At 52.2% G+C, this 21,870-nt stretch overlaps 4 protein-coding genes across 4 annotated transcripts; 2 read left to right on the top strand and 2 right to left on the bottom strand.

Moving 5' to 3' along the window:
* Nucleotides 1-51: 51 nt before the first annotated feature.
* Nucleotides 52-2,586, bottom strand: ASPACDRAFT_51799 (leucine-rich repeat domain-containing protein; the record flags this gene model as incomplete). Its single annotated transcript, XM_020202529.1, has 3 exons — nucleotides 52-1,499; nucleotides 1,617-2,442; nucleotides 2,545-2,586. 3 exons carry the CDS (start codon nucleotides 2,584-2,586, stop codon nucleotides 52-54), a joined length of 2,316 nt encoding a protein of 771 aa, XP_020057359.1.
* A 7,739-nt stretch (nucleotides 2,587-10,325) lies between these two features.
* ASPACDRAFT_117699 (patatin-like phospholipase domain-containing protein) lies at nucleotides 10,326-13,097 on the top strand. Its single transcript, XM_020196092.1, has 2 exons — nucleotides 10,326-11,928; nucleotides 11,990-13,097. The coding sequence occupies exons 1-2, from the start codon at nucleotides 10,480-10,482 to the stop codon at nucleotides 12,734-12,736; spliced, it is 2,196 nt and encodes a 731-aa protein (XP_020057358.1). The 5' UTR covers nucleotides 10,326-10,479; the 3' UTR covers nucleotides 12,737-13,097.
* Nucleotides 13,098-14,298: 1,201 nt separating this feature from the next.
* ASPACDRAFT_42517 (tetratricopeptide repeat protein) lies at nucleotides 14,299-17,691 on the bottom strand (the record flags this gene model as incomplete). The annotated part of the gene is made up of 4 exons (XM_020201115.1): nucleotides 14,299-15,191; nucleotides 15,242-15,457; nucleotides 15,510-17,356; nucleotides 17,405-17,691. The coding sequence occupies 4 exons, from the start codon at nucleotides 17,689-17,691 to the stop codon at nucleotides 14,299-14,301; spliced, it is 3,243 nt and encodes a 1,080-aa protein (XP_020057357.1).
* Nucleotides 17,692-19,715: 2,024 nt separating this feature from the next.
* On the top strand, nucleotides 19,716-21,671 carry ASPACDRAFT_59817 (RNA-binding protein VTS1; the record flags this gene model as incomplete). The annotated part of the gene is made up of 3 exons (XM_020203491.1): nucleotides 19,716-20,217; nucleotides 20,275-21,551; nucleotides 21,615-21,671. 3 exons carry the CDS (start codon nucleotides 19,716-19,718, stop codon nucleotides 21,669-21,671), a joined length of 1,836 nt encoding a protein of 611 aa, XP_020057356.1.
* Nucleotides 21,672-21,870: the final 199 nt, after the last annotated feature.

Genomic DNA, 21,870 nt, shown 5'->3' with positions numbered 1-21,870 from the left:
AGTCGCTAGTCATGAGGCACCTTAATCCTCAAGCTCGGTCCACAACTCATCTCAACTCAGAGCATGTCCTCCACTTAGTATGACCGGTGCACTCACCCTGGTCAGGGAATCGGCCGGCATTCTGGTAGCCTCGGTAAAATCAGTCCCTGTGCGGTGCACAGTAGCATCAGTTGGACTGTGTTTCCAGCCCCGGTCACCGAGTTGCGCAAGCCACGTGTTGCCCAGTTCTTGCCGGAGAGCATCTAATTCCCGTCGGTAAAAATCCTCATCCATACTCCAGCCTATGCTCTGTGGTGCTCGCTGAGGTGTAGGACGCTCTTCGGTTTGACCAATGGATTGTGTTTGTTGATGGTCGACATTGCTGAAGTTCTTAGGGCTGGGGGGTCTGGCCTGGGGTCCACCATCAGATTTCCATTGACGGTCGAGAGACGGCGAGATAAACGGGTCTTCAAGTGATTGGACATGGTGAACAGGAAGAGTAGAAGGCACCACTGCACCTGGAGTATCATTACCATCAGTGGAGGGTGTCTCCTGCGGCCGATCGATGATCCTCCGCCGAGTTCCCTTTTTGCGACGCGTCGACCCCACCTCAACTTCACCCTGGAACACACGACCAGTGGGTCGCCCCTGTTCGTGAAGCAACGGGGCTGTCTGGTTGATGGTGTTGGATGATGGTTTGCTGACCACGGCTGAGAGATCAGCCGCAGCCGATCGTATGACAGGTGCAGCTTCGGGTTCCGCAGCTCGCTCCACCAGCTGTTTCCGTTCCGTGTATCCGGGCCCGGAACCATCAATGATGATGTCTTCCGAGTACCCGGGAGTACGACGGAAAAGATTGAAGATGATCACGCGGTAATTAGGATGCGTCTTGACAAACGAATTACCCGATACCCAGATCTCCCGTATCTCAGGGAGATTTGTGAGCCTGGCGATCTCTGTCGGATCGGAGAGGTTGTTATCGCGAAGATCCAACCGCTCCAAGGAGAGCAATCTCTCAATGCCCGCGAGAGAGCGAAGACGGTTGCCACGAAGGTTGAGGGCGGTGATGGCGGGAAGAGGATTGCGGGACAGCGAGTGGAGAGATTCTATCATGCAATGCGAAAGGTTCAAGGCGCGTAAAGCAACAAGGGTCGATAAACTATCGGGGACTTCAGTAAACAGGTTGGCCGAAATGTCGAGCGAATGAAGTGTGTTAGCTACAGGCGCAAGGCCGGCAGCAGAGATGCTAGTCAAGGAATTATCGGGAAGCCCAAGATGACGCAGGAACCTCCATTTAGAAGCGGGGAGTACCCCAGCCAGTAGGTTGGAGGAGCTTCCGTTGCGGTGTCCCGAGGTGTCGCTTGAGTTTGAGCTGCCGGAGCCGGTGCGTCGAATGCGTGAGGCAGTCCCCCGATTATGGCGGTAGGACGAGTGTTTGGAGCTCGTTGGGCGCGAAGGAGAGATACTTCCAGTTCGATGGCGGCTTTTCGAACCTTCCGACGCCATTCGAACCATCGAGGCTGCTTGAGGACTTGTACTCGTTCCGAAAGCCGTATCGGCGACTGGTGATCCTGGCGCCGAAAGGGACCCCGGTGTGTGAGATTTATTGTTGACAGGTCGAGGGTGCACAGATTGGCTCCAGCCCATCATCGGCCCATTGTTATGGTTTCTGGTTGATCGGCGGCGTCGTTTGTCGATGTCATCCAGTACGATCCCAGTGAGTAACTCGGCAGGATCATCGATGTTTGCCCGCTTGATCGTCAGTGTCCGCAGTTGCTCTGACAGTCTGTCCCAACCGAAAAATGATCGGAAGTCTATATCGATAATCTCTAAAGCGCTCAAGTTTTTGAAGGAGTGGAGGGGCACTGCAGTGTCAAAGGGGAACTCTTCATACCCGCGAATCAAACGGGCACGACGATCAGGGGCTAGCCGTAGGCAAGGAATCTTGGTGAAGGCAGAGTATAGGTACTTTGTATCCGCCTCCAGAGCCGCCTTGGCCTTTTCTGACCTGGAGACGGGGTCTTTGGATACCAGGCCAAATGAGGACCAAAGCGAACTCATACCAGACATAACACTACGGACACTGGATACGGAGTGGATCGAATCTCGATCCCCCCGAGATCGCTGGGGCTTATTCAAGAATGAGACGTAAGACTGCGAGATGTCTGTATGGATGTTTTCCAGTCTAACATTCAAGGGTCCCACAGCAATAGAAAGTTCTTCGAAGCAGGAGAGGAGATAGAAGAGATGGTGAGGGGTGAGGGTGAGTTTGGCAGGCTTGACGCTTTGCGAGGCGAACTTTAAAGCACCGAATGAGAGCGCGGCCGCCAGGGTGGATGAAGCCGAGCTCGCGGCCGAGCCGGATTGAATGTGTGTGGTTTGCACATTTTTGGCAGGTTGGCGTTTCAGCTGCAGAGCGTTCGCCAATGCCTTCTCGTGCGTTCGTACGAAACTTGCGAGGTTCTAACGGCGGAAGCACATGGTAAGCATAATGGCATTGAGGTGCCCAGCACAACAAACCAAATCGGGGCGTAGCAACCATGTGGGAGGGGGGGGAACACCAACCTTGATGAAAAGCTGGCCATCTTCACTGTTCAGCTTCTCCATAACGGGAAATACTTTTGCCCAACAAGACAGGTAATATCTAGCTAGGCGGACTCTGAAAAGGAACGCTCAAGTACTCGTAGTATGGACAGCAAGAGTCGACATCTTGCTAGCCAAGGCACTCGGGAAAAAAAAAGCTGTGAAGCGCTGCAAGTCAGCAGCAACTCTTGGAAGTTGGCAAGACCTAATGAAAGAACACAGAACAAGGATGTTGGAAAGTACCTTGATGGGATATATGAGGTACAACGGTAAACAATCAACAAACGTGAACACAACAAGCCTGCCCACCACAACAATGCAAGATAGAAGAAGATCGAGGAAAGGTTTGGAGAAGGAAAGGACACGCGATAATAAAGGGGGTATCCTTGAAGTCAGTTGAGAGAAGCTTGTCACCGGGACAAAGCTGAGGAGGGGACAGGAACAAGATGAGGTAGAAGGTATCACCAAAAAAGGAGAAGATGAATGGATGATGGGATGGGGATAGCGATAGGAAAAAAGAGGACCGGGGGGAGCTAATATGCAAGCACCACGGACCTACTGATTTAGCCTAGTGGGTGGTATGTGACGGATGGGGGTGGGAGGAGGGGGGCGGCCAAAGTGGAGTATGGATGTGCACCGGAGCAATCAGCTGAGGAGGAGGGGTTTTTAGGGGGGAAGAAAAAGTGGTAAGCCGTGAATGAAAGGTAAATTATTTTATCGTGACAGATAGATACTAAGGTGTATCTTTTTCTCCCCTCCAGAAACGGGATTTGGAGACGGGCAAGGGAGGACAAGAGGGTGGGGGAGGATAAGACAAGAAGGATAAGCGAGGATCAATCACGAGAAGATAACCAGAGATCAGGAGGGTAAGTATCTCTTGTCTGGTTTTTGATCACAAAGAAAGATCAATCGGCTCAATGAAATAGGGGGAGGGGACAAGAGAGAAGAAAACCAAAAGGGAGGATGAGAGATGGAAAGAGGGAGAGGCAGAGGCAACTTTGGATGGGCGGGCTAGGGAGAAAGAGAGAGAGAGAGATACCTGCATACGTACTAATATAAATTATTATCATATAATATTCCCTGGCTGTTATCATCTTCTGCCTTCCCTTTGGTCAGGGAGCCGCTGCATCGGGCGTGGTCGAGGTACGTAGTACATGCATATAGTACGTACCGTACGGTATGACTCCAGTGGATACCGGATCACTAGTAACACCTAACTTACTCGGTACTAACTTATAACTAGGTTACTCTGTTTAGTTGCTTTGGTTGTCTTCTTTCAAGGATAAACCACTCCATTAGGAGAAAAAGAATCGGTTGTTTCTTTCTCTTTGATACGCTACTCTCTCCCTCAACCGACTTTTGGACCACCCTTCTGGCACGCATCTTCAAAGACAACGATGACCCAGTGGCGACTTGGATCTTGGGAGGGCATTCATATCTTGATAATTGTTACAGGTTACAGACTTCGAGTGGCCTTCCGCCCTTTCTCATTATCCTCCTCTCTCTCTCTCTCTCTCTCTCTCTCTCTCTCTCTCTCACTCTCTACCGGGAGAACAGAGTTCATATCATTCATATATAATGGTTCATGATGGCTATCCAGCCCATAGGAATCAAGGCTACTGGATTGTAGGTGGTGAACACATGTTTGGACTCAAATGTCCATACCTCGAATGGCTGGTAGCCTTCTCCGGAAACTCTATCTAGCGGGGGAGGGACGGCCGAATATTCAAGTTGATCCGAACGTGATAAAGGAGATACCACAGATTGGCGAGAGATTTCCACTGGTGCCTCTGGGCGTACCATCGGATGAGGAAAGTTTCTCCTTCAGTGACTTCATGGCTGAGGCATTGTTGGTTTCAGCATCGACAAACACAATTCCATACTCCAGGGACAGACTATGGCGTACGTCGTAGGGACCAGAAACTATTTCCTTTAATCATATCGCTATCCATTCTTTGCAACTGGGGCTGGCTTTCTGGGTTAAAGGAAGGAAAAAAAGTGGAGCATCTTTCCGACGGTGTCCATGAGAAGCGGGTTTCCCGATCGCCCGACCCTTGAACTTGACCTTGAACTTGGCTGGTGCAGTACTCCGTACAGAGAAGACTCTCAATATGCAAGCGTAACGATCGTGATTCGCAGCGAATAACGATGAAGAAGGGCAATGGAAGCGCCGACGCACACACCATGTTGATCCTTTTACTCCGTCTCTTATGAAGCGACTAATGTAAGTCAGTGAAGATGGTCCGATTTCTTTTTTTTTCTCTCCTTCCACATATAGTACTTCGTTTCTTCCATTCAAAAATGAGGGCGGAGAGGAAGAAGGGGGGTTGGCTCCAGTATGCTGCAGGTTCGGGGTATGTAAAACCATACCAGTTCTAAAGTTGAGTATAATTATGGAAATGAAAATGCAACTGGCGCACCAGCGGGACGAGCAACTGGACCGTCGGTGTCCAAACATCCCGTGATTGGTAGCGAGCCCCCAACTGTGCAGCTGATAGCGCCCTGGCGGACTTCCGAGTATAACGCTCTCGGGCGAATCAGCCTTTGCCCTCCAGCCACCGTGCATGACGCTTTACTCGACCCAGCGCTAGAGTATCAATCCCTGCTAGGTCACTTGTAAGAGAATCCATGATCACAGGCAGTCTGACACTAAGGAAGTACTCGTAAGAGGACCCGGCATATGGATGGAGATTGGCAATCTGGGAGAGGGCCAAAATAACATCATGGCTTTCCCAATCCAGTTAATTGAACGGACGCTGGAGAAGTTGAGGCGCTCTAGTGACTGCCAGTAGAACTAGGATCTTACCTCAGGTACGTAGGAATGTATGTACCAGAAATGACCATACACACTACCTACGTTAGCGGCATCGAGGTTATGATTACTTGGGATTGGCTTCTCGATCCTCTGTATGGGTGGGAAGATTGATTTGAACACCTCTCAACAATTGTGTGGAAATCTCTTGCCGGCCGCATATATGGGCTAATTACTGCATCTCGCCTCATGCATTCATGCATCGGTTCTTTAGCTGAAACTCGGAAGGAGGCTTCGCTTATTCCGAGGAGAATAAGGCCACTTATTGGTTGTACGAGATTTTCTTTTAAAGTTATGTTTATTTCCATCCTTCCTCTTCCTCCATCCCTCCTCCATTTCCGCCCTCTGTATGGGTGTGTATGTGTGTGTCAGCAGGAGAATCACGAAATCCCACTCTGTTATCTCGCACTGACGGGTTGACATTCTTCGGAGGCTCAAGTGGAACCCTAGGCTCATCATGAGGGTCTCTCATCTCTAAGCATCAAGTGACTGCAGCCCACTCGGACGGACTTCGTAAAAATGATCGGGTCAGCCGTCATGCCGAGAGCAGTTGACCCCATCCTCCCTTCTCTTTTCCCCTTTGGTTTCCGAATCTCACAATCTAATCTAATACATTCCCTGTCAATCATCAACAACCGTAACTTTCCATCCATTGCACGGAGGATCAACAGGTGCGCCGTGCACATAACGGCCTGTTCGACAATCTGATGATGTGCTTGCTTTGCTGTGTGGTTATCTCGATGACCAAACCTTAAAAAAGCCCATCGGCAACTCATTTCATTGCACAATGACTCGGTTGTTATGGATCGCAAGTCGCATTTCCCGCTGTCACACCGCTTTCTTGTTGACGCTATCCCCAAATATCACACCACATTCTTCTTATTTTTTTTCTTACTTCTGGCTCCAGTGTTTCCACTTTCTCGGTCTCAATGTCAATAATAACATCATTTGGTCCATAATTCCTACGCCCGTCCCCCCGCCCCTCCCCACCATCCAATGGTTGTCATCGTCATTATTGGCATTGTCAGTTGCCCTCATTCCATGGCCCACGTTCTCGGCGATCCTCCATATGCTCGATCGCAACGAGGGGTATTCTAGTGTCGAATCTTAGATATTCAATGACGTCCATGGAGGGGAGAGCACTGCTTGGATGGTCCGTGACCGCTCTGTTTCTCTCTCCTAGGGCTTCTCTTCCTGCCTCACTTATCCCACGCGTACGTCGGCCATGGAAGGGGATTGAGGCTGACTGTACGGTATCCATATCGCAAATGCCGGTCGCCCAGTCTTCACGATGATAATGACGATGAAGTGGGCACGGCACCGCCAATCTGGAGTCTCTTCCTTCATTGCACGTTCTCGGGAGACTGATAGGCGCATTGGAGGACTCTCTTTTGATGCCTTGCCTTGCCTCTCCAAGGCGTATGTTTAGAGCCGGTATCCTTCCGGAGGAGTGCGCTTTGTGATTTGCTCGCCCTTACCATTCGGTCCTATGGATACTACAGTACACGGGCACATCTACACCGTTACGAAGGCAGACACAAGGCAACAATCATTCGCCCATCGGTATCCCTGGGAGTCATCGGGATGTTTCGTTATTTGTTTTTGTCTTCGGTCCATCGTCATAACCAAGTTCGGGAGAGTAGCCTGGTGAAACCAGAATAATGTTTCTTAGGCAAATGGAATCGGTAAGAGAAGGTCCGGACTTGTTCCATGTGTTGTGTAGCATGCTAGGAGTACCGTGGGAGAAACATAAGTTGTACACAAAAACACACGGACACATTTGGCAGAAAGTGTTTTTTTTTGTTTTGATGTTATGCGAGGAGGTCCGGCCCAGCCCTCTATGCCTTGTTTACAACAATCCCTGCTTTAAGCCTGTCTCAGTATATTTGCGGAGAGGAGAGGGTTTTCGACCTCTTGGCGATGGACAATGGACGATGGTTTGGCAATGGGAAATTCCCGCCCACTCTCTCTCTCTCCCTCTCCCGATAGAGGAATGTTGGAAACATGTCCGAAACAGACATACAAAATACTTGTATAGCGGATTGGAATGGGAGCCCTGGAGCCCGCCCCGATGTTAGTCCCATCGTGCCAATCACCGTTGAATCAGGACAGGGCGCACATGACCATTATGACATCTTCATGTCTGGGTTTGTAAACAGAAAAGCGCTTCATTCTTCTGAACAATAACAAAAGGCGCTAAAAGCCCTGGCGACCAGAGTCCTGGGAGACTGGTAGAGGGATACCTGCTAAGTACGTATCTACAGGTTCAGGGCTGTACTTAGTCTTGCAGAAAACAGAGAAGAAAAAAAGCCGGACCCGGTTGTGGGAGACCGAAAGGTGGAGAACATTTGGCCCTTTCCAGTTTGGAGGATCTGACGACTCGAATGGCGGGTTCTCCACTTGGTTGTTGTCAACCGCTCAAATCATCCCGCCATCAATGATCAGCATTCGCTCGACGAGGCGCAATTCTGGTGCCAATCAGAGTTGACCGTGCATCCCGTTTGCTAGTAGATTTTTTTTTCTTTGCTCCTCCCCCCATCAGCAACTGACAAACTGCACGGAGCGACAATGCCAAGGAGAAGTCAATGGTCATAGGTTGCAAAACGAGAGACTTCAACGCAGCACATACGTATAGTACACAATCGCGGACCTTGCGAAGAGAAAGAGGAACCGGAAGAAGGGGAATCACCGAGGCTTGATCTGCATGGACTAGGCAGAATGTGGACTGAACCTGGGCGCAACACTGAACCAACTTGACTCACAGACTCACTCATAGAGAGGATTAAGGCTCACTCTTGACGCATCCCGCCGCTTTAGGAAAGCAGAGCAGCATAGGAGCGCAGAGACGGACGGCATAATAATGGCTTTGACTTCTATACTTCCCGTCATCATCATGTCGCTGTGAAGGTTTTGATATGCTGTACGGTACTCTTCTGTGCACTGGCTGACTCCGTCCGTTATCAGACCAGAAAGAGAGCTCGATAAGCGGCTATCGCGCTGGCGGGAGAAGTATACATCACAAGCGTCGCTGCGATTCTTCCCTGGTTTAAGGAGGGCAGAAATCTTGTTTGAGGGAAACTTCCCTGCAAGCTACTCAAGGAGGAGGGAAACGGAGCGAAGAGAAGCAACTAGAAGGTTGAAAAAGCAAGTTGCTTGGAACAACCGGTGATGGTATGATGCGACTGCAGGCAGATTGGTATCATCTGTTTTTGCCAGCACGCGAAGGTAGCACCCGATCCCCCCCTCCCCCGACCAACCTTGAATGCAATGATCAATAATAGCCTTTCCACACCGTGGCTGAACCTGTACAGCCCAGGAAGGCAGTTTTAGCCTGCAGTGCAGCACCCATTGATCAGGGATCTCATTCATTGTTCGGCCATCATCCTGCCACTGATATCGCGCACCAATGACCGGCGCCAGAGGGAAAGGTTCGAACTATCGCCATATGACTAGTTTGCATTGCTGACCATCCTGACCGGTAGACACCTCCGAGGAGCCATCGATCGCATTCCGAATCATTTGCTATTTTGGAGTAGGAATTTCCCGTAAGTTGTTACCCCGCATTTCTTGACCGTGCCGGGGTATTGTGATCGATATCATACAGACATACAGTAACGCCATGCGGTTCAGCTCAGACCCTGCTGCACCTTTCCCTGTTGCACTGATATTGAAATGCCGACCGATGGCAACATTGAGATCTGCGCGGCTATTGGAAGGGATTGACGGGACCGTATCCGGGGGTGAAGGGGGGGTGGCAGTACTGCTAGGCTGAGCTGAGAGGACAGTCAGTCAGTCCACTCCGCTGAACCTGTGAATAAAGCACGGGTCGATCGCTGTGCAGCTGAGACCAACGAACCCTTTCTCTCTTCTCAGCTCAACCGAAGTCAACTCAGCTCAGCCGATGCGTGTGCCACACTTCTTCATAGAGTACTGTACCGTACCTGCTACATGGAGGGTGGGATCGACTTACATATGATCAGGGGCAACCATCTCAAGGTATTGACCTGTAAGAAGCCGTTGGGACATGTACAGGGTGCACTCACCCGAGTCATGCCTACAGCCTTCCGCGTGTTCCTCAGACATGTGCGTGCGCAATACGGGGGGAGAGGGAGGGGGGGGGAAGGGGGCCGTACGGGAAACACATTCCTTTCACTGCTCCCCGGATTTCACAATTCCCATGGTTATGTAAGTCTTGGGTGAGCACCCTCCGGTCGGATGATCATGGGCCACCCAGGCAGTGATTTACAAGCTTCCCTCGTCTGCACCGTCGATCTATCGGTGACACAGACCCATCGGATTACAAATGACGAGGAAGGGATGTATGTGCAAGTTGAGTTTTTCTGATAACCTGCAAGCCTTCATGGAGGGATAAGCGATTCGACAACATCAAGGAAGAGACGGCATAGATGCACAACTCGGTGGAGGGAAATGGGTTTGTGACGCTGCAAAAGCAAAGTGATAGACCAGATGTTTGTTTGTCACCTTAGCTGCACCCCCTAGTTATTAGTTTCAGCTTCGCCAAGGATTCAACTTGCGAGGGTACTCGAGTGCAGTGCATATTGCAACATCATGGTCAGATGGTAGAAGAGTAGGAGTAGGAGGAGGAGGAGGAGGAGGAGGAGGAGGAGGAGGAGGAGGAGGAGGAGGAGGAGGAGGAGGAGGAGGAGGAGGAGGAGGAGGAGGAGCTAAGGATTCGTGTTCTGTCCGGAGGAAGTTGTGGCACCTTAGAGACCTTTGATTCAGTACCATTAGCTACATACTTACTGTAGGTGCATAGTTGATAACCGACCATAGACCCTTATCGCTGTTGTTGACCTTTCATTCCAGTTTATGCAACGGGCTAGACTCGGGACCCATGGTTCGGTGCCGATTCGGGCGGGGGAGAGTGAGTACATAGTGTACTCAAGCCACATTCCTCCTAGCGGAGGCCTGCGGCGCATTAGTTCCGGAAAAGGGGCGGTGCTGGCATGGATCCGAGGTCACTGACGTCGGCTCCCTAGTGCGTCACTCCCTGATTTTCCCCCCTCTCGCCCGGGAAATCAACCAATGCCACCTCCTCCGTGCAATCCTCCATCATTTCTCCTCAACATGCATTATCGTCAACCATGAATGGAGCAGAAAAGTCTGCAGCGACCGAGATCTATGATCCCAGCGCCATCCCCGATTACGACCACGACTTCATCAATTCCGATGATCTGCGACAGTTCGAGAACGCCCTGACCGACCAGGGGGCCTCACCATTGGTGGCCCTCAACGACTGGCGTCCGATCTACCAACGAGTCAAGAAGGGCCGCAGCAGCCGTCGCAAAGGGCCGCCGCGACGCACCAAGGATGAAACGAGGGAAGGGGTGCTCTACACATTCCTGAAGTGGCCATTCCTGCTCATTGTCTTTGGCTGGATCACAGCCCTGGCCATCGCGTACGCCTTCACGCGCATCTACATCGTCCTGTACGAGCACTGGATCTCGTGGCGAGGCACGCGGCAACGGCTCCGGAGACAGCTCCATGCGCAAACCAATTACCGCGACTGGCTGAAGGCAGCCCAAGCCCTCGATAACTACCTCGGCAATCAGCGGTGGAAGGAAATCGACGAATATGCATACTACGACCATCTCACCATCAGTAACTTAGTGAAGCAGTTGCGCAAGGCGAGGAGAGAGGCGGAGCGCGAGATGCACGACAAGGCGGGTGGAGGAGCGGGGGAAACGCCGGCGGCGGAGGAGCTGTGCACGCTGCTGGAAGCGTGCGTCAAAAACAACTTCGCCGGGGTGGAGAATCCCCGCCTCTACAGCGAGGCGTACTCGGGGACGAAGAACCTGGTACAGACGTACATGGACGAGCTGCATGCGTGTATACAGGTGGTGTCGGAGTCCAAGATGATCAGCACCGAAGAGAAGATCCGCCATTTCAAGCATCTGGACACCAATTTTGGACGGACCGCGCTTTGTCTTTCCGGCGGCGCTACCTTCGCTTACTACCACTTTGGGATTGTGCGAGCGCTGCTGGATAACGAGATTCTGCCGGAGATCATCACGGGAACATCGGGAGGGGCGCTGGTTGCTGCTTTGGTTGCTACCCGGACCGACGAGGAACTGAAACAGCTGCTGGTACCTGCGCTGGCGCACCGGATCAAGGCCTGTCACGAGAGTTTCCCGCAATGGTTCATGCGCTGGTGGAGGACAGGAGCTCGGTTTGACACTCTGGAGTGGGCCCGTCAGTGTAGCTGGTTCTGTAGGGGCTCGATGACTTTCCGGGAGGCCTATGAACGGACGGGCCGTATACTGAACGTTTCGTGCGTTCCATCGGACCCTCACTCGCCAACTATCTTGGCCAATTACCTCACCTCGCCGGATTGCGTTATCTGGAGCGCTGTTCTGGCGTCCGCGGCCGTCCCCGGCATCCTGAACCCGGTGGTACTAATGACCAAGAAACGTGACGGCACACTTGCGCCTTATTCATTTGGACACAAATGGAAAGATGGCAGCTTGCGGACCGACATCCCCATCAAAGCATTGAATCTGCATTTCAACGTCAACTTTACCATTGTTTCGCAGGTGAGACTAAGCTTTCCCCACGACCCAAAGACAGAGGCACTAACGCACTGGACTTTTGCAGGTCAATCCCCATATCAACCTCTTCTTCTTCAGCTCTCGAGGGTCAGTCGGCCGACCGGTCACCCACCGCAAAGGCCGAGGCTGGCGTGGGGGGTTTCTAGGTTCCGCGATTGAACAATACATCAAGCTAGACATGAACAAATGGCTGCGCGTCCTGCGACATCTCGAGCTCCTCCCGCGACCACTGGGCCAGGACTGGAGCGAGATCTGGCTCCAGAAGTTCAGCGGCACCGTCACCATCTGGCCCAAGACCATCCCCTCAGATTTCTGGCACATCCTCTCCGACCCGGACCCCGAGCGTCTAGCGCGCATGCTGCGGGTCGGCCAGCAGAGCGCCTTCCCCAAGATCCAATTCATCAAGAACCGACTGAAGATCGAGATCGCCGTCGTCAAGGGCCTACAGCAGTTCACGCAGGCCGGTAGTCGAGGCGTCTCGCCGGCGCCGTCGCGCTGGCGGCAGAACGGTGGCAGCAGCAGCCCAATGGATCCCTTATCTCAGCGGTTGGACCACACCCTCCCCGAACGACAGACAGAGGAGACGCAGTACTTAGTGGATACGTCGCACTCGGACCTCTCATCCGCGGAGGAATCCTCCTCGCACGCTCCGTCCCGGCTGCGGCTGCGGGTCCCGGAGCCCCGACGGGGTAGTTCGGGGAGCAACATCTTCGAAGAGATGCGACGCCAATCGGCCGTGTTCTTCGACGATGTGGATATGTATGGTGAGGAGGATGCACTCCGAGGAAGATAGATCTTTGCTGCACGCGTTGCCTGTGCTTCCTTTCCCCCGCTAACTAACAGATGTTGATTTTTTGTGCCTCTCGCCTTATTTAGCCTTGCTTATCATGTGGTGGAGATTTTGGTTATCAAGCTCATTTCCCTTTTGCGCTGTCCCTCTCCCTGTCCCTGTCCCAATCCCTGCCCCCCTGGTCCTTAGATCCATGTTCACCATATAATTATATGGCGCATTTCATTTAGCTCAAAGACCCTAAAAATCCTGTATAATACTTTCACCCCGAAATACATCGCCTTTGTGTAAAAACATACCTCAAACCAAAAATTACCTCGATACTCAAAACGGACCCAAGTACCCAGTACCTACCGCCTCGTACCGATGCCCTGTCTGCCCCTTGGAAGGGCGATCTTCTCATCCAAATCCCGCTTAAGCTGTCATACATATCGAATGATCAATTTCCATCCAATAGCTAAAATACATACCCATATTTCTTGGTGCATAATGCATAATGCTGCATGCATACAGTCAATCAATCCCCTTTCAAGTTTCCTGGGTAGTATGGAGTTGAGTATGAGTTAAGTATGAGGTATGAGGTACCCGTAGATCGATCCCTAACCCCCCGCCTAACTACAACATATGAGTACGTCAATGATATGCCAGCATCGAATCCATAGCCAAAGTATACACATCCAGTATGGGGTGTAACCCAATCGAAGAAAACCGTCCCCGCAGATCCTCCCTCGTCCGTGCCTTGGGCGAAAGGGGGATATTGCGGGGTAGATTTACATATATGATCGATACAGTAGATAAAGATTTGTGATTATTTGAAGGTTCGCCATCATATCCCTGCCCACCAGACCCAAATAACGCCTTGTTTGAAAAGCAAAAGTAAAAAGGTTCAATGACGTCTAACGAGGCCGATCGAAACTCCATTCGTCGGGGGTTTTGGGGAGGGAGGGGGAAGTATACCGAGCCCCTCCCTCTCGGGGGTGGCGATATCCTCATCCTATCCAGGATTAGATGGATTTCTGACTTCCCATTATCAGTTTCGGGCTTGTCAGGGCGGTTGGCTACGGAGGGTTTGCCGAAATATATGATATCTTTTGATTTGCGTTGTTGAATGCGGGTTAGGTTGGCAATAAGGCGGTTTTTTATGTAGTTGCAGTTTCGCAGGGTGCTTCAAATTGACTCGACCCAGTTAAGCGGTTTCTCCCCGAGACATTGATATCCATCTATGTTTTGCCATCTATGTTTCGCTGAAAATCATGGCCGAACCCTCGTCACCGTGATGGCGTATTGTAACTTTGGGCAGCTCGACCGAAACTCACGACGGGCGACGTTATCCGATGGAGATAATCAGAACCTTATCCTCGACTACCCTGTTTGACAGTTGTCGGGTGGGGAGGTAGAAACTCATCTATAAGATCGCCCAGAGGTGCATGCCAAGCAGAGCGTAGGGTCCTCCTTTCCACCATATCAGAAAGCCTTACGTCCTCCAAGTTGTGGTTTATATTAAATATGACTTCATGGATTTCCACAGACAAGATGCATGGAGCCCCTCTTCCGAACCCGTCATCCTAAATGACCAACCATTGGGCAGTGACTTGCTGCGCTGATCGGATATCGCCGCCAAGAGCGTAAATGCTCTGCAATGCTACCGCGGCTTCCCGCGAAAAGTCCTCCACAAATGGCTCAGGTTCATCGACTCCCGCGCTAGCATCGGCCATGACAACATCGCTGCCGTCTATCAACGCCGTGCTCTGTCGCGAAGCAGGTTTAGACTGCGCTTGGATCTGCGTGCCTATATCGAGCACGCGCTGGTACCCTTCGGCTGCCAGATGCGCGAGCCCCAGCGTGTGCCAGACGCGGGCAAAATTGAATTCCATCTCCTGGAGCTCGGATAAGAATGTCCCCGGACGTTCGCGAACCCGTCGGTACTCCTGCATAAAAGATAGTCCCTGCATGATGAGGTAGTGTCGGTTCTCGGATTGCCGTTTCAAGGACTGGTGGATGTAGCAGAGGGCGATTGACAGCAGGACCACGGGATTCTGGTCATCCAGCGCATAGGCGCGGAAGAAATAGTTCAGAGCCGGATAGAAACTGTTACCCGAGTACAAGATATGCCCGTACAATACTAACAAAGCAATATCCATTTCCTCGGCGTTGATGGCCTCGCCCGTGACCTCGTCGCGGGTCGACAAGGAGGCGCGCTCCTGGTAGATCGACTCTCGCGGCCTGTTCGGTCGGGCCCCCGCGATGTTCTCGGGTAGGGTGAAGTCCATCGCCTTGATTTGACGCAGCATGAACTTCATATTTGGAGAGGAATGGAAGAGGGACCGCTGGGGGTCGCCGATGAGACGGCTTAGCATGGCAAACAGGCGATAGGTGTCTGTCACGAACTGGTATTCTTTGATGAACCAACGCGCCTCGTTTGTGAGGGTTTCTTCATCCTGCATGCGGAGAGCGCAGGCTAAAGGCTTGGTTAGTGTTGAGTCGAGAATGGGTCACGGACAGACTTACTAAACCAGCAGACATGGATCATGCGGGTACAGGGCTTCGAATGGTACCAAACGCTCGCATCTGCAGCGGCTGCAAGCGTATCATAAGCTTCATCAGATTCACCCTGTGCCGCCACGTAGAGGGCATACTGGAGAAACAGATCAAGCCACTCCTCAAAGCTGATTCCATGGTAATCCGTGGGGATAGTACCCTGCAGTGGCTCTTCCGTGATGTTTCCTGGAGGCATGTCAGTTTGACAGCACTGAAAATAGGTGGGGCGGGTTCGTACCTAGCGATTCATGAAGACGACCTGCCATCTCTTCCATTTCCTCGATGAGGGTCCGGCCCTTGCCCTTCTTCCTCTGTGCCTCTCGCGAATACCCCAAGAAAGTCATGTGGCGTTGAAGCGGGTAGAAGATTCGATTGGAGCGAAACTCGCGCAAGAGCGCATCGGCAATGTCTAGCCAATCTTCCATGGCTTCGTCATTCCCACCTTTTACTGCTTCATGCAACTGGAGCAGCTTGCCGTAGAGGAAGTGCACGTTATTTCTTCTCTGCCCTTCATCGGGCTCGGCCTGCTTTCTGCTCACAACTGGTGCGGCCGGAGTGGTGAGAACGGCGGCCGGTGGCAGCTCAGGAGTGGGAGACTCTGGCACGACCGGGGCAGCACCCGACTCCGCTAGGCGAAACTCCATCGCTAGCTGCTCCAGTCTCGTGTCTTTCCGTCGTCTATTGCTCCGAGTTTCCTGTCTCCCAAGAAGAACTGCTTCGTTGACAAATTTTAGTGCCTGCTCGTTCATTCCAATCTCTTCATACAGTCGTGCAAGCTGGACTCTTGAGTCGATGTGTTGTGCATCATACTCTGCCACCGTGAGATAGCAGTTTTCTGCATCTTCAAGTTTGCCCAGTAGCCGGTAGCAATCACCGACCGCCATGAAGAAGCTGGCATCTGCATACTCATTTGTCTGTTGCAACGGTGTGTAGAATCTCAGCGCTTCTTGGAGCAAACCAACTTCCTTGAGAGCATCGGCAACCTCGCGGAACAAATCACCATAGTCGTATAGTCGAGCGTCCTCCGAGGTGTCTTCTGGGTCCAGCCATTCGAAGTGTCGTAACGCCTCATCTTTGTGGTCGTATCCCATTTTGAGTCGGAAAAGACCAAGCTTTATCCGGAGTTCCAGCGGTAACCCCAATCCATACGAATCGCGATGCCATCGTCGCGGGATATATCCATCCGTCTTAATTCGTCGAGGAGAATCATCCGCATCCCATTCGCGGTCGTCATCGTGGAAATCTTTCCACATCGTGTCATGATTCCGGCCCAGCAGCCATCTGGAGAGGGTCTTGGTGGCCTTCAGTCCATCGAATGGACGGCCTACAATGCTGTGTAATTCAGCATAAATGTTCACGTCCGACCAGGAGAAATCGGGCACATCCTGTGGCTCGTAAGTCAGGATATAATCAACACTTCTCGACCATATTTCCACCGCCTTCTGGACCTCCTGGGTGTCAATCAACGTCTCTGCAAGGTGTCGTAGTGCTCTCGCGTCGTTTGGCCGCTCCCGCAAGATACGTTCATATTCGGTCGTAGCTTTTCCGTTGTGGTTGAGCTCCCTGTAGATGGCAGCTCGCTGAAATCTGATATTGTAATTCTGTGGCTGGATATCGAGCACCCGACTATAGCAATAGACAACGTCATTGAGGGCGCTTGTGCGATCCTCCCCGCTGCGCTCCAAGATCATTCTGGCTACTTTGATCCATACATTCGGATCCTTCGGTCGCGTGTGTGCACCGTTGAACAACGCCGTCAGAGCTTTGTCGGGCTCACCTTGAGCCAAGAAGATTTCGGAGAGAAGCGAATGCGCGGCAAACATTTCCGGGTTGATCTGAATGGCTTGCTTCACCTTTACAATGGCGCGGTCATAGTCACCATCAATGAAGGCCGAGGTGGCCTCGGAGTGCAAAATTTTGAACTCCGGGCTTGGTTCCAATGGCTTGCGAGGGCCTCGTTTGACTCCTTTCATGCCTCGGGCTCCATAACGGCCACTGAAGGGGCCTCCTTTGCGGCGACGACGGTGCGAGAGCGAATCGTTGTCATCTCCTTCTTCTGGCGGGGCTTCATATTCTTCCTCATCACTGCTGTCTGTCAGTATCGGCTTCAGAGAGGGATCCAGTATTGCTTACGTCTCTTCCTCTGAGGATAAGGAGTAAAGAGAGTCCTCAGAGGCATCCACTTCGGGATAACTTCCTACGTCCTCGTTGTCGATTTGATCGTCTACTGATTGTGTGGAACCGGCGGTAAACAAGCCTCTGTATAGACGAGGATCCAGTAAGTGGTCGATAGAGGACTCTGCCTGGGCGGGGGGCTGGTCGCCCTGCCATGGGTAATGCATTGTCTGGTTGACAGCCGGATAGGCGTACTCTTCGGGAGAATTCCCGTGCTCCGGGTAGGTAGGGTCGGGATAATCCATGGTATTGGACGACTGATTTACTGCTTGATAAGGTTTGTGCAGAGTGCTCTCAATGTGTGGCTTTGAGCCTTGCGGGGACAACAAGTCATGCAGGATTGACGGTCTGGATCCTCGGAAGTGGTTCTGCGGCCGGACAGGGATCGTCAGCTGGCTGCACCCCCGCGACACGATGATAATAGTCTAGACTAGAAGCGGTCGCAGTGGCGTGGTCTCAATGATCATGCAGCGGAGTTCAGACTATGGAACCAAAGGTGAACCATAATTGGGTGACATAGAGATGCGGGCGCGCTTGGGGAGGGGAACAAGAGAAAAGGCCGGTCAAAGAAGACAAGCACTTTGCAAGTGGAAGGGATTCGGAGAGGAGAGAGGGGGGGTGGGTGGACAGTGGATGGTCAATTGGCGTTGCAAAGGGTGTGCCTAATCCATGTTTAGAAAGATTCGAGAAATTCCAAGGGTACCAGGATCAAAGAAAAAGGAATGAATTTTCGTTTATCATGGTTCCGATACGATAATCATCAGGATAGTGATAAGAATAAGAACGATAACAATGAAGGGTGGAAAGGCAACCGACCCTACAGACAATAATAGTAACTTAGCAGGCGACTGGCACTAAGCGGCCAGACCAGTCGGTCAAGTCTAGGGAAGACAGGAGGCACGGATACTGGCGGGAGGTTTCAGGTTTCAGGGCAGTTAGCTTGTTCGCAGGGACTCGGATTCGATATAGGTTGATATAGTAGTAGGAATAGTATGCTTCTGGTTGAGTGGAAAGAGTAAAGCCGAGAAAGGGGAGGAAAGTGAGGACGTTGGATGGATGGATGGATGGATGGATGGATGATGGATGGTCAACTTAGTCTAGTGAGTCCAGTGACTTTTTTTGCCCGCTTGTATGTACTGTCAGTACTGCTGCTGCTGCTGCTGCTGCTGCTGATGCTGCTGCACTCTTCTACATATTCTTCAGGCCTCCTCGCTCTCGCTCTTATTTACCCTCTTCCTCCTACTATCTCTCTTTCTCCCTCCTTTCTCTTCTCTCCTAACTCGACGAACCCCCCCACCCACTACTATCTGTTTCTTTTTATATCTACTTTCCTTTTCCCTTATTTTTCCCCTCCTTTTTGGTGCTTTAGGGTCTTTTACTTGCCTCTTGTGTTTGACACACTATTGCAATTTACATTTATAAAAGAAATCCTGACATACTTTCGTTTGAGGAGGGAAAAAAAAGAGTACTATTCCAAAAAGAAAAAGCGAAGGGGAAAAAAGAAGTTGAACGAAAGAGTCGCAGTCGACGGAAAACCCACAAGTGAAAAAAAAACTAATCAGGATCCGGAAACTCTCGCCGCTTTGTCCAACCGACGCTTTGCTTCTCTGGCCTTGTTTCTCTTCTCTGTCTGACTGAGCCTCTCTGACTTTCACTCACTCTCTCACTCTCTCTCTCACTCTCTCTCACTCTCTTGTTTTCACCTTCCGATCAATTTCTCCCCTCCCTCCATCCTCCCACCCCCACCGGTCGACTCTATCTCCTCCCCCTCGACCTTCCCCTCCCCCCCCCTTTATTCACACTCCGACTCCCTTGTTGATGCTCTTACGATTCGATTGATTTCTTCTTCCCCTAAGAATCCGAATCGGGTAGTGCAGCCACTGGACTGGTCTGTGCATCCCCAAATCGTCTCTCTGTCCAGAACATTTACGCCGTTGGCCTTATCACGCTTCCATCAAGGGTCTCCGTCCTTAGTGAGATCGGTCATTTCGCTACCTCCTTGTCGACTGCTCTCAAGTATTGGCACAGGGTGAAATTGTTTGGGGCAAAGGAGCCAAAAACCAAAAAAAGGACTCGATAAAAAGTTCGAAACGTTCGTCGGTTTTACGCAAACTCAGCAGGTGCTGCAGGTGTTTTGCAGTAATATTATTCTTTCTGTATCTATTATCCATTCGAACCTCGCGAAGAAAAAATCTAGGGAGATCCCAGCATCTCTTCTCCGACCTCGACCTTCCTTATCACCGAGACAACCACCACTCATTGCTCACTTATGGCCAGCCACATCATCGGCAACCGCAACAGCACTCCGGAAGCTTCCAAGTCTAGCCTTCGTCCGCCCTCCTCTTCTCGAAACCTAGGGTCACATCAGTTGCGGGCATCAGCCGACATGTCGGGCTTCCCCTCTCCGCTGTCCTCCCGCAGCATTCGTCCTTCGTCCGAGGTTTTCTTCAACCAGCAGTCGCAAAACTCGAATAACACCGAGGACCCCTTGGACCGCGCGGCTCAGCAATGGCTGGCGGACATTGACCAGTACGAGACCACCCTGGAGGAAATGGCCGCCGCTACCTTGGATCAGGACTTCAAGGACGAGCTTAGTGCCATCGAACAATGGTTCCGCGTGCTCAGTGAGGCGGAAAGGACCGCTGCGCTTTATGCTCTTCTGCAGCAAACCACCCAGGTGCAGATTCGTTTCTTCATCCAGGTTCTGCAGCAGATGGCTAAGAGCCACCCCATGTCGGGCTTGTTGTCCCCGGCCAACTTCGGAGAAAAAGGTATGTCTATTTCCGCACAGTATGGGTACAATGACTTATCTTTGACGTTCGCAACAGACGCTATGTCTAATCGACTCAACGATGCCATGGCCAAGTTGAACGTGGACAGCTCTCGAAACTCTCTGGGCCGTCCGCCCCCCTCCCCGGGCGCTAAGCGCAACTCCGGACTCGATTCCTCGACCATCAACGCCATGTTCCCTGACGCGGCGGCCGCCATTGCCAAGAAGAAGGCTGAGTTTACCCAGCAGACAGGCAATGCGCCTCCCTCCAACCGGAACAGCGCTGTCTTCGGGGACCGCACTTCCTTCGTTGCGCCGACCATCTCAGCCCCGGACAACACCACCGACAACCTGGGCCAGCCCCCCGTCTCTCCCTGGGTGCAGCGCGGCTCAGAACCTCAGCCTCCCATTGCTCGACCCAAGTCCTCCTCGGGTCAGCAGCCGATGGGTCAATTCAGCCAGAACCCCTCCAGCCTGCGTTCACCCTTGCCCACCCAGACGGCCACCATCCCCGCTCCGGAGATCGATGCCCCTCTGCTCTCTCCTTACAATGTTGGAAATGCCAGCTGGGCTTCCATGACCAACACTCCGATGACGGCTACATTTGGGCAGCAGGCGCAGCACCCTCCGCAGAACTCGCAGGCCGATATGGTGGCTAACGCTACAGCGATGAAACTGGCTGCTTTGTCGACTGTGAACAATCGGATTGCGCTCGACGATGCTCGCAAGTACCGCCGTGCCCGCTCGAATGATGGTCAGGGCAAAAGCTCGGTCAGCCACCTGGGTCACCCGCCTCTGGCCAGCCCAGGACTTCCCACTCCCAACCAGCTCATGGCCAATCAGTTGTTGAATGCTCAGCAGCTGGCCGCTTTGCAGGCGCAACAGCACGCTGCTATGGCTGGTCACCGTTCTCGTCCGACCTCGCCCGGAATCGCCATGCAGGGCGGTGGCTTGGGACACATGAACTTCACTTCCCCACAGAACAACGGTTTTCTCGCTGCGTACGATCCCAACAACCCGCTCATGGGCAATGGGCTGAGCGCGCTAGGAATGGGACAGTTTGGGTTGGGCGGCCACGAAGGCTACCTCTCGGACCACTCGGAGGTGGCTCGTGGTCGGTCGCCGCGCGGACGCCGGGGCAGCTCGAAGCCGCCAGAGGATCCCACGGACCCGGCTCTGCTGAAGGATATCCCCAGCTGGCTGAGATCGCTCCGGTTGCACAAGTACACTGAGAACCTGAAGGACCTTAAGTGGACGGAGCTGGTTGAGCTGAACGACAAGGCTCTGGAGGAGCGTGGCGTGAATGCTCTTGGTGCTCGCAACAAGATGTTGAAGGTGAGTTCTCTTGGAGATCCAATAGCAGCAGACAACAGGCAGAAAACTGACCATCTGAAACAGGTGTTTGAGCAAGTGCGCGAAGCCAAGGCCGACGGCAAGCTCGACAACATCGCTTGAACGAACCGCAGGGATTGCATGCGACAATCCCAACCATTCCACTCATTCATTCATTCTTGAACTGAACGACGTTTTCTGCTTACATTCTCTCTATTGCATTAATTGACCCTAGATTGGCTTTGGGCATAAGTGGCAGGATCCGAAATGAACCTATGAGCGATCTCATATCGGCATGAATCTTTGGGAGGAAGTTGTCTAG

This window comes from Aspergillus aculeatus (genome assembly GCF_001890905.1).
Source record: "Aspergillus aculeatus ATCC 16872 unplaced genomic scaffold ASPACscaffold_6, whole genome shotgun sequence".
NCBI lineage: Eukaryota > Fungi > Ascomycota > Eurotiomycetes > Eurotiales > Aspergillaceae > Aspergillus > Aspergillus aculeatus.
This window is presented reverse-complemented; position numbering and strand designations above follow the sequence as displayed.